This window comes from Monopterus albus, unplaced genomic scaffold, assembly GCF_001952655.1.
Source record: "Monopterus albus unplaced genomic scaffold, M_albus_1.0 scaffold63.1, whole genome shotgun sequence".
NCBI classification, from domain to species: Eukaryota; Metazoa; Chordata; class Actinopteri; order Synbranchiformes; family Synbranchidae; genus Monopterus; species Monopterus albus.
Genome location: NW_018127943.1, coordinates 617,448 through 631,992, shown reverse-complemented (window position 1 = coordinate 631,992; position 14,545 = coordinate 617,448). Strand labels below are relative to the sequence as shown.

Sequence of the window (14,545 nt, the reverse complement as noted above, 5' to 3'; positions counted from 1 at the left end):
GCCAATATCGATATGTTTTTTGCTATTTTATGCTGAATATATCTGATATGAGATTTCCAGGTGAATCTATCATCCACTATGACACCTAGAAATTTAATTTCATATACTCGTTCTATACTGGCTCCCCCTATTTTCACTTGCAGTTCGTTATCTAGTCTGCGATTCCCAAATACCATAAATTTAGTTTTATCCATATTCATGGATAGCATATTACTATCACACAGGATGCACAAGTAGATAACTTCATTCTCAGAAACCAAATAGTCTGGGAACTACTGTGCTACAACATGAATGACGCACTGAAATTAGTATTTTTTCTTTCTAATTTAGGACCCTTGCTTGAAAATTTTGCTATACTTATTAGTTTGAAAATGAGACATGAAATAATCTAGAATATGACCCCCTTTGAGTTTTTTCTTGTATATAAAAATATAAATTTGGAAAATATTAATATCAAAGATTGTAAGAAGCTGAGGTTCCTGAAATAACAAACTGACAGAGTGCAAGAATTCACATCAGTTTGGGAACCACTGGCCATTTTTGACTCACTGTGTGTCTTTACACACAACATAAGTGTTATTTCAACATGCATCTGCCCGAGAGTGCAATTGGACATAAGACGAGGAATGGAGACGATACTGGGAAATGATGGGTGACACGGTGATGATGTTTCTGTTCGCCTATCAAGAGCTTTTAGGCTGAGTGATGCGCTGTTTTAAACACTGATACATTTACAAACAAACACACACAAAACACTGTTACCGACACACAGGGCGACTGATGCTCAGACGCAGAGATACATGCACAACACCAACAAATACAATGCTGTGGCGCATGCAGACACTCATCTCATGGACTAAATGAAAGATGAGCTTTTAGGAAAAAGAGGACCTGGGTGTGTTTCAAAAGGTGCTAAAATTCTATATGAAAATAAGAAAAATATATTGTTAGGAGTATAAATCAAATTTGTCTTTACAATGACTGTATTTAAGTTTGTCGTAGTAATGAAAAGGCACTATTATTATTTTACTCTTGTATGAATATGAACTAATTAAAAAGGCATTTTAACTTTGTACTTGAACAATGTAAGAAATGAAACGTGAATAAAAAAGGACTGTTTCTTGTGATTTAGCCTCAGTGTTATAACTGTGTGTCGGTTTGGGGTATAACTACTAGAATCCAAGTCAGAGTTCAATTTCATTTTCAGTTTTTTAGTTTGCTTTTCTCCAACATCTCACAGTATTTTAATGTCTTTAATGTCATTTCTCTCTAAAATCGGTTCATCATCAAATTAACACAATGACACAAAAGCATTTTCCTTCTGTTGTTTTGTGAGTGACAGGTTGTCAACCTGTGGGAATTTATTAAGAACAGCAGTCAGAATTTCTGCAGATTTCTCATTTTATGCCTGTGGAGCTTTGAAGTTATCATGCATGACTTTAATGAGGTAATGACTAAGATATGGTTCTTTTTTACCAAGGTGCTTAGAGATGACCCTTCACTTTTTGCATACTTTGGGTTATATGTTTTATTTTAAATGGATAAAGTTAACATTTTTGCGCACAGATCCAATTTCAATAATTTTTGCAAACATTTTAAAACCTAAAATCTCCCATTTACAAAAGTAGGCAATTCAGATAATGAATTCAGCACTCTGTGGAAGCCCCATTGTATTTATAGTTGACAAATCAACCCAGAACAGCTGCTAATGGACCTTGTGGTGTTTGTTTATTTATTTATTTTCGACGATGAGGCTATCAGCTCACAGGTGTTAACTACCATACAGCATTTGAAGGCAGGACCGACTGGAGGAGACACGCCCCTGCCCACTAATAACGGATACCCCTTCGCTAGACACCTCTTGTCCTCTATTGGTTAGTGTTTCCTTTGCGCTGGTTTGAGCGGTCTCTGATTGGCTGATGCCGTACTGTCGGTGAACAAGCGTCTGCGGCTCGCGCTGTGCCAACTGTCCTCGCGCACTCGGCTGGTGCTGGTCAAAGTGCAGGGCGGCTCCTGCTGAGGAGGTTCTGGGAAGCTAGAAAAAGGTGAGAGACCAAAAATGATGGGGAGAACTTAGATGTAATGGTTTACTTTATAAGATGTAATACTCGTTGACAAAATAGTGTTTTTATTTAGACCGTTGAAATTCTGTCTTATATGTCGTTCAATGCCAGTAACGTTACCCACTGGGTTCTAATGTTAATGGCCGTTAATTTCTTGATTGGTAGCTACAGTTATGTCATCTTTATCAGATTTCCAGTTTTTTTCTTGCCTATTTTACATTTCAGTGTGTTTCTCTGTTTTCATTTGAATGTGAATGATTTCATACTGGAATTTCTCTTTTCCCACAATTGATCAAAATGAATGACAGTCTTCAAATTTCACATAAATTCAGTGAGAAATTGATGAGTGGTCGTGTGTTGCAAGCTAACGTTAGCCACTTATGCTTTTCGGAGACGAAATGTGGGTGAGATATGAGCGTATTAATTTGGCGTGCCATCAGTGCAAGACAGTGAATGTGTGTGCGCGCGTGTGTGTTGCCCGTTATGTAAGTCTGTTGTTCGTTTAATGGCTGTTCTCAGTTGAACCTGATATTTTGAGTCACGGTGATGCCGATGTTGATGATGAGGGTTTGAAGTCGTCGTGAATACAAACGAGCCCGCTGTGGTGTGATTGTGTTGGGTGCAGAATTTGCACTGAACAGGTGATTTGATTCCCTTCCTTTGTTGGATATTGTATGGAGGGTTTTGCATGCAAGCTTGCTCTGGTTTTATGGATCAGGCCTTCACATCATTTGGTTTAAGGATACTCAAGGGTGCTTCAGGGGGCTCCAGGTGGCCTCAGTGCAGCACAGTCAGATGAATACATTAGAAAGGATCCTAATTAGATGGTGTAGCTGTTGGCCTACACATTAGGGATGCAACTATATATTCTGTTGTTGTCATAAACACTAACACATTAGAATTTTCTCTTACTCTGCAAAATGTTAAAATAGCTACAACAAATTAAACCACACATTTACAATGATATCAAATCAAGTAAAAAATTTGTGAAGTTGTAGTAGTTCCAGTTAGTAGCAGTAGTAGAAGTAGTAGAAGTAAATATATGATTCAGTTGCTTCGAAACTCTGTGTGACATTGTTGGCATTTCTGTGTGTATATGTAGTTTGCATGTTCTCCCTGTGCACTTTCCTCTCACAATCCAAAAACATGCAGGTCAGATTAATTGTGAAGAATATCCCGTAGGTATGAACATGAGTGTGAATCGATGTTCATTAATAGTTGGGTTAGATTAGGAGCCTGTGCGGGGTGTTCCCTGCCTCCCACCTAGTACCAGCTGCAGCAGCCCTTAACATGCCTGCAAAGAAAAAGCAGCTATAAGTAATAGATGGCTAGATGGATAAGTGGTAAATGACTGAAACAAATTATTAATCAGTTTCCAGCATTGTCAGCAATTATCTGTCTATTAAGATGACTAATTGTTTTAGCAAATATTCCACTCTAACTGTATGTCTTTATCTACTTCATTAGAAGTACACTGATCCCTTAAAGTGCCACAGATGGTCCCCAGGGGTTTTGGTGATTATTACACTCATCATTATGGAAGTATATTTATGCTAGCCTAAATGTGTAGCATTTCTTCTGGGTCCGGGCATCCAGGGTGTATAAATTGAACAGTAGCAGTAAAAATACGCAGCCTCACAGACTACAGACAGGTGTCAAATGAAAGGACAACCCATCATAAAGAGTTTCAGTGAGGTGCTAGGCCACAGCGTGTCACCAGAACAACTTCAGTGCACCTTGACACTGATGCTGCAAGTTTCTGTACTCTACTGGAGGGATGAACACCGTTCTTCCAAAAGATATTCCCTCCTGGTGTTTTGATGATGGTGGTGGAGATGTTGTCTAACATGTTGCTCCAAACTCTCCCATAGGTGTTCAGCTGGGTTGAGATCTGGTGACTGTGAAGGCCATAGAATATGATTCACATCGTTTTCTTACTCATCATACCATTCAGTGACCCCTCATGTCCTGTGGATGGGGGCAATGTCATCCTGGAAGAGACCGCGCACTTCAGGATAGAAATGTTTCATCATAGGATAAAGGTGATCACTCAGAAGAACTTTGTATTGATTTGCAGTGACTCTTCCCTCTGAGGAAGCAAAATGCCCTGCATAGCATAACAGCCAGAGAAGCTCTGCACTGCAGGGTTCAAGCATTCAGGTTTTTCCTTTAATTTGTCACCTGTCAGTAGGCACAACCAAACAATGTACCGATGACATGCTGTATGTGAATATAAACATGTCTGCCAGTGTGGTATTAACAGAAAAATGTGTGCATCTTGTGTCGACATCTGTGTCAGGCTTTGAGTTTGTCAGGGCCTTTACTAGCATTAGAGCAAATTGTGTATATGTATTAATAAACATCTTTGTGCAAAACCTTTGTGCACAGGAGAGAGGGTTAGAGGATAGATCAGGATATTTCCTGGTAATAAACTCCTCCTCTGCCATCAGACTCCTAAACAGCTGAGGAGTAGTAATAAACTCCTCAGCTGTTTAGGAGTCTGATGGCAGAGGAGTTGTTTATTACCAGGAAATACGTGATGTACTGTTTACATTCTGTTTGCACATGCATAATTGCACAATGACTGTTGACTGCTGCACATGCTGCTCCCATGCAGCATACATTCTCTATTATATTCTTTATTGTATTGCTGCATTTGTTGCTGCCTAAAGTGTCCTAGATTTTGTGTTACATGCATAATTGCACGACTCTGCTGCACATGCTGCTCCCATGCAGCATACATTCTGTTATATTCTTGTATATTTGTTTTCTACTATATTGCTGCATCTGCGCTGCTTAAAGTGCCTTAGATTTTGTTATTTATTTATCTATTTTATATTTCGTTTGTATTTTGTGACATTCATGTGGACGGCAAAGTAAGAATTTCATTGTACAGGGAAACACGTTTCCTAACTGTGCATATGACAAAATAAACACTTTGACCTTGAACTTGAACTAGATCAGACCAAAAAGCAAAAGTAAAGCATAAACACTGTCTCTAGGTAACTTTTTAAAAATGTTTGTAGTGATTTTCTTAAGTAAAAGGGGACAGCAAAGGGAAAATGTAGGAGAATCTGTAGATATGCCTTGTTACCCTTCACCAACATACACAAATGCATCATAATAGGAGTGCTCAGAGAGATGCCCTTAATCTGCAGAGTGATGCTATAGTTAGTTATGTGAGTGCTGCTGTTATTGTCTATTTATCTGTGTGTGATTCGCTAATGACATATTCATCCCTGAACCTCCAGTGGCAGGCACAACTCTTTAAACCTCATTGTGTGTGTTCAGTGTCTATTCTTATCTCCACTTGGTTATAAGCGTGTCCTATGCACGCTTGTCTTGGCTTTTTAAATAGCTCTGCTGTTCACACGTGCATGCATTGTACACTGTCCCTCCCTGTTGTGATTACTCTCCGGATCAAGCAGCTGTCTGCTCCTTTCTTCTCACTTACAGTACAGCATGGACTTGCACACATTTACCACACATGTAGTCTGCACTCACCCAGGAACAGACATCTGATGAAGTCAGCAGCTACTATGTCAAATTTAAACTGTTTCTAAGGCGTTTTTCTGAAAATAGCTCTGCATGAAGCCATCTCATGTTTTAACATGAAAAACAAAAATGTAGCTTCACACTACCTTTGCAGACAGTTGGTGTTTGCAGTAGCCTTAGGGCTGTGACACACCAAGCTGACCTTAACAACTAGTGGCTGCACCTGCACATCGCTGTTATAACACCTGACATTATATCACAGCCTCATGGTGCTTTTATGTTGTACCACGTATCATCTGTCACCTCAAGCACAATCCCATTTCTTCATGTGGCCTCAGATCACTTTATTACCATATATATAGGTAACAGGCACATAAAGCTACTTTTAGGAGGCCGAACAGCCAGTCAGACAGGCCAGACTGTCTCTGACAGAGTCATGAGGCTGAAGTGAATAATGAAATTTGTGTATTAGGGCCAGTGGAGTCAGTCAGAAAACTATAGTGGTAACACAGACAGAGCATTGATGACTGAAGGCTAAATGTCAGAGCCCAAGAAAAGCCTCCTCCAGTTCTCTTTGTCAGTGTACACACTGAGAACAGCTAAACAGTGTTTGGCCATATTGTGCAGTAACATTGAGACAAAGCATTAGTTGATTAATTGATTACTATACTTTACTATAGTGTACTACAAATGCTATCCCTGGTAGGCTAGTTGTTAAGGTGCAGCACTTTTGCTGCAGCGCTCCGGGTTCAAATCCAGGTTGCATCAGGAAGGGCATCTGGCATAAAACACATGCCAAATGTCAACATGCGAGTTGTCAGTCTGACAATTCGCTGTGGCGACCCCTAACCTGGAAAAGCTGAAAGTGACTTTCTTACTATACTATACTGTACTACAAATCTTGTGCTTTACACTGACTGCCCTGATGGGGGCACTGCAGCTCCAGGTTAGAAGGTCAGGCAGGTTGAGGTGTCACTTAAAATGACACAATGGCCCTCTATGTTTGTGTTGATTTTAAGTGGCAAATCAGTCCTGGCATTTTAGTACTCCACACCATGTTGTGTGTGTGTGTGTGTGTGTGTGTGTGTGTGTGTGCGCACGCCTTTTTTCACTGAATGCTCTCCACTTCCCATCTCCTGGGAAACCAGTCTGGCTCAAAGGCCTTCAGCACACTGCTTTCCATACTGCACACCCCCACCACCACTGCCATGTCTACCACACTTTCTCTCTCTGCACAATCACTCCTTTCTTCTACCAGTGGACTCTTTCTGTGGCCGTCCTTAATCCTCTGCCTCTCTATTTATAGTGCTCTATCTGTTTTTACCTCAGACATGGAGGTTGTTTTTAACCATTGTTTATTGGTTTGTTCACAGCATAAATCAGAAAGTAATGAATAGATGAAATTGTTTTGGAGAGGTAGGGTATCCAGGAATTGTTTTTAAAGGAATTACCACCATAGAGTTGATTTCAGTATTTTCCCTCTAATTCCATACATAATTCCTACCTACACTCCTTGGACAAAAATGCCACCTACCACACACCAAGTTTTAATCTGAATCCAAGTAATATTCCGGATGTGCTGATCCAGAGTGTTCATATTTACAGGGCTCACAAAAAATTAGCTATTGTGGGACAAAAAGTAATGCTACAGACTTGCAACACCAAATTGTAGCTAAAACAACAACTAAAAATCCCAAACCACAAGACACCACAATGCCTCTCATAATGTTTTTGCCAATAACTTTAAATTTGTTGTGGAAAAACTCTGAAAAGGATCTTTGGAAAGGCCAGGTTCCTGAATAGAGAGGTGCAAGTCCAGCTTTTTAAACAAATCCTAGGATTTTTTAAAGTTAAATATCCTTTTGACAGTTCAATAATAAATTCATTTAATGCTGAAAAGGAAGTGTTTCTTCAAAAACATCGCTCAATGCCCACTTACTTTTCTCAGAGCTTCAAACCTGGAGTTATCTTTCACACTTACTATTTAGATAATCATGGAACAATAACACATTTCTATTCATTTAATGTGCTTTTTGTCAGGACAAGGTTTGTTTATCTGGCTCAGTCTACAGTACAGTACAGTAGGACAGATGTAAAGTGGTTAGCATGAGGCTAAATGTAATTTAAATGGTGGTGAAATGCATTTATGAAAAGAAACAGTCTAGTGGAAGGAGGGTTCATGGCTGAAAAAAGGAGGGGTTTCCATTTGGACCCCCACTCAGACATCAAATAAGTCATGAATCAGCATTTTCTTTGTCATTTCCCATTTTCTTCTCACAAGAATAAGAAGATTTTGTTATAATCTACATTGTGAACCAAGGTAGAAAAAAATCAACTGGACTTGAGTCATGTATGACCATGACTATGACCTGGATGACTGAGAATCTGCACGGACAAGGCTCTGTAATGTAATAATTGATGTTAAAAAACAGTTTTTTTTCTTAACTCTGGTAGGACTATGGCGGCCAACATGGGGTCAATGCGTATCCTCATCAAGGGAGGGAAGGTGGTCAATGACGACTTCACCCAGGAAGCAGATGTCTACATTGAGAATGGCATCATTCAGCAGGTAATTACTATTAACACTCATTGCCACTGTATACATTTTATTCTCATACACATACTGGACACACCTTGTACATATGTAAATGGAGCTGCATTAAATACACATCATAATACCTAGTGCATCCCTTATTTGACTTAATGCACATACCTACTACCTGTGGACAAAACTACATATTAATAAAGATGTGTAACTTGAGTGTCTGTGTTGTTTGGCAGGTTGGAAAGGAGCTGATGATACCAGGTGGAGCTAAGGTGATTGATGCTTCTGGAAAGCTGGTGTTGCCAGGTGGAATAGACACCAGCGTGCATCTGCAGCAGACTTTCATGAATGCCGCCATCCAGGATGACTTCTACAGTGGGACCAAGGTACACACTCACATGAGCGCGCACGCACACACACACACACACACACACACACAGAGATAGCTGTGTTATGACTAGGGTTGTCAGCATGCCTGTAATTAAACACAGCTGTCATACACACAGCTGTCTTTTTCTCTGCCTTGAGAGCATTCACATATTCATTCATTAAGAATAATGACCACGTATGCTTTCACACTGGTCCTGTAGGAAACACACCCAAACAGTTGTCACTAGTTTGTGGTTGAAAGCAAAGACCTCTCTTTTTACATGCTCACACCATCTCACACACAGCTGCTCAGTCTTCATTGGTGCTGGATTTATTAGCTCACCATGGATATGGACGATTACTGATGCTCTACATATTTTCCTGTAGTCCCTTGAGCCTCAGAGTAGGAGGATGATTCAATAATTAGGGGACTTAAAAATTCAAACGGAGCAGTGTGATTGTTGCCTGCAGCAGCTACATGCTTTGGAGGATGTGGGCTGTTTTTGTTGCCTGGCATATTTTTGTCACTGGAGTCTTTAATCGGGCATCATCTGGATGTATGAGGTGTGGCAGTTAGGAGCATTTAGGAGAGAACATTCATACTGAAACTTATGTAGTGCTGTATATCAATGTTGAAAAAGGCCTAGTTATCATGATATTTTTGTCTATCCATCTACCCGGCCTGGCATGTTTGCTTCCTTCATTACTGGCCTCCAGGAGAAGCAAGTGATTATCTGGAGGAGATCTGAAGCACTTGTGTTTGGAAGTGGCACATGATATTCACTGCAGGGACTTTGCAGTGCTGTATCTTAGTAGTGAAATGAGGCCACACTTAATGGGATGCCAGCTGAAGTATGCTGAGAGGAATTTGGGGGGGACTGAATCCTCCTTATGCCAGCTTTACCCCGGAAACCCTCCCCCAGTCACCAACCCCTGCCCACTGATCTCGCAGCGATGGCAACTAACCACCAGTCCTGTTGTGGAAATTGGTGTGTGTGTGCATGTGATCATGGTAGTATTGTGTGGTCCCCCTGGTGACTGTGTTACCATGGCACCGGCGCATCTGCAATTGTGCTCAACCCCCAAACTATTTTCCCTCCACATCCTTTTCCCTTCCTCTCATCATTTTGGAACAGTCTGCTCCCTCTCATACTTCCCCTCCTTCCTTCTCTTTCTCCTGCCCTGCTGCCTCCTCTGCTGCACCTCCTTCTGTCTCACCCCCTACTCTCCCCCATACAGCCTCAGACAAATTATATAACAAGGTCTAATGGTGGAAAGTAGAAGGATAGAACAGCAGGATCGATGATCTGTTTGCACATCCATCCATTCATATTGTTCCAAGATAATTAGCTGTGTTGTATGTACACTTGGCATTACCGGATCTCACATATGAATTGTTTAAAGATTGATTAAGTTTCTGTGGAAGTTACAATGAACTGTCGTGTCTTACCTACTAGATTGTGTGTTCATAAAATGTCAGGAAACAGCGTATTTCCACCTACAGATTACTAATTTTACCTGACCCAGACCTGAGATCCATTAAAATGTTCAACTTACAAGATATGGTAAGAGCAGAGAAAAGCAGTGAATTCTCATATTTGAGAATCTTGGACCAGTGAAAGTTTGATTATTTTGCTTGATAAATTACTTAAATGGTCTATTTTCTAAATTGTTTTTGAGTCATTTTCTGACCATACCAGACCATAGTGATAGCTTTGCTGTGCAAGTAGTGATATGTGTGTGACTGTGCTTTATGTCACTTTATGTTCCCTTGCCCAAACAAGCACATGCGGCACATTTTCATTCTCACTCCTCCCCCTCTCTCTGTCTGTTTTCCTTTTTGTCAGCAGACTATTTTCACACTAGGGGTCAAGGGTTTTTAATAGAGTGGAGGGTTGATGTTAAACACTGGGGATTTATGTGTCACCATCTTCTTTAGCTGTGCTGCTCTCCAAGGGGGAAGTACAGTATATTGTGTTTACATAATGGTGTAGTTGGTGAAATGATACGATACAGTACGATTCAGAGTGGATTCGATTCAGCAGCTATTCAGTTTTAATTTAGCTTGTATTTGAAAGGTTATTCATACATTAAAGTATCTGTTTGGGGTATAAAATTAAAAAGAGTTCATGTTTCCTCAAAGCAGTTTTGTATTTCAAGCAATAAAATGCAAATAGATAAAACACAATGTCTACTCTTTTTAACAACGGTAAACAGTGGGCACTGGTGAAGAGTAAACCTTGTCTACACAAAAGCACATTTATCATTCAGCCCAACAAGACAAGTCACTGCAGGCTACTCTCATCAGCTCATCTGTTTCCCAGCCTGTCATCTTCGTCTTCCATCCTTTTTTCTCTTCTCTACCTTAACCTTTTTTCTACCTGCTGCTTTTCTCTTATCAGTTATTTCCTGTCTCTTCTCCTCTTTTTCATGTTTCATTTTTTTCTATTCTTGGATTTCTATTAAAAACGGGTGTCAGATTCAGAGAAGTCAGATTAAAACAATTCATTTCAGTTAAGTTTTGAATTGAAAAGCTTGACGCTCACCCTGATTAAAGGCTATTTCTCTCATGCTTCTGGGGTTTCTAGATACTAACTGGTAACTAGCTACTTTTGTTCTGTGTGTGATTAGCCACCTCAATCTTTCTGCATCTACCATGCTTAAAATCAACTGGTATTTAGACTATTGATGCTGAGAAGACAGTTCATAATGACTATTGCTCACTGTCATCAGGACAAACAGTCTCTGTGTTGTACAGTGGGATTATTGTTCTCTGCTCAGTCTCTACTTTCTATCACTCTGCCTCACATTTTCTTTCTCCCTCCTTTCTTCTTTCCTTCGTTCCTTTGTTCCTTCTTTCCTCTCTAACTGACCCTTTCCCACCCCCTCATCTCACCTAGTGAGGACTACTTACGTACGCATGCGCCGCACAGAGTGGCAGCAAGTTACAGCAGCTGTTTCCTCATTGTGTTCTTTCCTGTGTTTCTATGAAGTTCTGTTCTTATGGTGTTATGTTGGTTGTTCTCTATTGCTGCTGTAACAAAGAAGTTTCCCTACTGTGGGATTAATAAAGTACCTACCTACCTAATCCAGGCAGCTCTCATGGGTGGTACCACCATGGTGATGGCTCTGGTCTTTCCTGAACAACACTGCTCCCTGCTGGATGCCTACGAAAAGTGTCGAGTTCTGGCTGACGCCAAGACGTGCTGCGACTACGCTCTGCATGTCGGAGTGACCTGGTGGGGACCAAAGGTAAGAACCACAGAGGGGTTAAAGTGTGAGATGTCGCAGGGCCAATAAACATCCTGAAAACACTCCCAGTGTTATCTTTTATAAGCAGATATCCTTCTTTACTGTTTTGCTCCTTACACTTTTATTCTCACTGAATGAAAAAGAAGCAGCCCAACCTAATGGCCTAGATTAAACCTTATGTGAACTAGGTTAACACACACATTCAGTGGGCACATTAGGCAGATTCTATGAGTCAACATGCCTCATTCAGCCTTTGGCCTTAATGTCTGTCCTGTATCTTCCACTGATTCTGTGCATGTGCCAAATCACATCATAAATAGTAAAATGTTTAACACCAGATTGTCTAAAGTCTAGCAATGAGGGAGATGCTGCCTACAGAGTATTTTCCTATTGAGACAGTACTTAATTAGATTTAGGTTTTATGTCAAAATGCTGGCAGTAGTCAGTAGACACCAAAACTTCAACATATATGCTTATATTTGTTATTTTATGATGTCTTTAAACCTCATTAACTGTTGTGTAATTGCAGTATTTTACTTGGTGAGCACTACTGTATATAATCTCTCTTTACATTCTGAGTGAATTAAGTAGATGTTTCTATGCAGCAGAATTCTCAGTGAGACTGTGATAGTCACCAATCTGAAACCAGGCTCTTCTCCTTGTGGCTGCTAACCAAGTTCATTTCACACCCCATATAACAAACACACACACATATTCACATTGCCTGATGCATTTCACTACTGCCTTTCCCAGTTTGAACCAAACCTTGCAAGCACTCAGGTGTGATTGGCTCCTAGAAACGATTTAGACCCTTGACCTCTGACTTTTTTTTTTTTGTGATCAGGTGCGTAGCGAGATGGAGACCCTAGTGAGAGAACATGGAGTGAACTCATTCCAGATGTTCATGGCCTACAAAGACATGATGATGCTGAGGGACTCTGAGCTGTTCCAGACGCTGCAGACCTGTAAAGACATAGGGGCCATTGCACGTGTGCATGCAGAGAATGGAGAGCTGGTGGCAGAGGTGCACAACCCACAAACACGCAAACAATCACACAAACAAATTTACTTTCTCCATAATTGCACAGATTGTACTGTTTCAATAGTATGAGTGTCACATGCTCTAATCATCTGTATGCCTGTGTTTTTTATAAAACTGAACAGATGTTGAAGTGTATATGTGTTATTAGGGTGCCAAAGAGGCTCTGGATTTGGGTATCACTGGACCGGAGGGTATTGAGATCAGTCGACCAGAGGAGGTAAACTTGCATCTTATTGCTGATATTTTTTCACTTTCATTGCTCTGCTAAACGTACGTGAACAGAAAGGATTTTGTATTTTCTGATTCCTTTTTGGTTTTCATTTGTCCTTTCTTTCTCCTTTTCATGTCCTTAATGCATATGTTTCAGTGTATTATGCTTATTTTTTTCAACACCCAAAAAGTTAGAGAAACAGAAGCATGTTTTTGAGTAAATGTATGAATAATTATTTCTGGTGCTCAGTTTGGCATTTAAAAACACTGAATGGCTGATGCTCTCTGAGAAATAAAATTTTCAATAACCACCCGTGTTAAATGGAAAGGTGATACATTTCTACATTGAAATAAGTCATTCCCATATGGCTAAACAGGCTGACCATGCATATGGTGCACATAGTGCAGTTTCTATAGATAGAAGCTTGTGACAAAGAACCACTATATACATTTATACTGAATACTTATTACATTTCTCATTTTGTGATTCTGTCTGTCTTACTGTCTACAGTTGGAGTCTGAGGCTACTCACAGAGCTGTTATCATTGCCAACAGGGTAAACAGAAGCAGCACTGAATTTTAATATCCTGTCTGTAAGCATTTGTTTGTGTGCTACTGATAAATGAATGAATCTGCTTGTGCTTGCAGGCCCGCTGCCCAATCTACCTGGTGAATGTGTCCAGTATGTCTGCTGGAGACATGATTGCTGCTGCTAAGATGCAAGGTGAGCTGCAATAAAAACATTAACATGAAGATTTTATAGTGGTAAAGATATAAAGTATAGATGATCTTCTTGTAACCAGTCACTTTGTTCTTTTGTTTTCTTTTCATTTTGTCTCTGCAGGTAAGGTGGTCCACGCAGAGACCACAGTGGCTCACGCAGTGCTGAATGGGATGCAGTATTACCACCAGGACTGGGCTCATGCTGCTGCCCATGTCATTGTCCCTCCTCTCCGCCTTGACCCCAACACACCCAGCTACCTCATGGGCCTGCTGGGCAAGTATGTGTCAGTGTGTGTGTATCAGTGCTCTAAAACAGACTACCAGCATCAAAGCCTTCATCATAAATGTCGATGATAAGTGAAAGTTTAAGCTGGTGATGCTCTGGCACTTCATGTTTCCAGTGACACTCTGAGCGTTGTGGCATCAGAGCACCGTCCATTTGGCACCAAGCAGAGGGCTCTAGGCAAAGAAGACTTCACCAAGATCCCTCATGGAGTGGCCGGAGTCCAGGACAGGATGAGTGTGATTTGGGAGAGAGGAGTGGTACGTACACATACGAATACACAAACCTATACATAGAGACAGGTGACAAATGAAAGGATACCCTAATATAAAGTGTCTCAGTGAGGTGCTGGGCCACCACGTGCCACCAGAACAGTCTCTGAACTATACTGGAGGGATGAACACCATTCTTCTAGAAGATATTCTCTCATTTAGTGTTTTGATAATGGTGTTGGAGATGCTGTCTAACAAGTTAGTCCAGTAGCTATTCAACTGGGTTGAGATCTGGTGACTGTGAAGACCATAGTGTATGATTCACATCATTTTCATACTCAAACTATTCAG

At 40.6% G+C, this 14,545-nt stretch overlaps 1 protein-coding gene across 2 annotated transcripts in view; it reads left to right on the top strand.

The window, feature by feature from the left end:
• Positions 1-1,939: 1,939 nt before the first annotated feature.
• The window catches only part of LOC109962349 (dihydropyrimidinase-related protein 5-like), a 16,540-nt gene continuing 3,934 nt past the window's right edge, over positions 1,940-14,545 (top strand). Inside the window, exons 1-11 of one of the 2 annotated variants that reach the window (XM_020604009.1) lie at positions 1,942-2,045; positions 3,935-4,105; positions 8,013-8,127; positions 8,340-8,489; positions 11,566-11,724; positions 12,569-12,748; positions 12,915-12,983; positions 13,488-13,532; positions 13,625-13,700; positions 13,821-13,977; positions 14,101-14,242. In XM_020604009.1, coding sequence (XP_020459665.1) covers positions 8,017-8,127; positions 8,340-8,489; positions 11,566-11,724; positions 12,569-12,748; positions 12,915-12,983; positions 13,488-13,532; positions 13,625-13,700; positions 13,821-13,977; positions 14,101-14,242 — 1,089 coding nt within the window. In that variant the 5' untranslated portion in view covers positions 1,942-2,045; positions 3,935-4,105; positions 8,013-8,016. Of the gene's footprint in view, positions 2,046-3,934; positions 4,106-8,012; positions 8,128-8,339; positions 8,490-11,565; positions 11,725-12,568; positions 12,749-12,914; positions 12,984-13,487; positions 13,533-13,624; positions 13,701-13,820; positions 13,978-14,100; positions 14,243-14,545 lie in introns of both variants that reach the window. The other variant, XM_020604008.1, reaches the window with a different exon arrangement.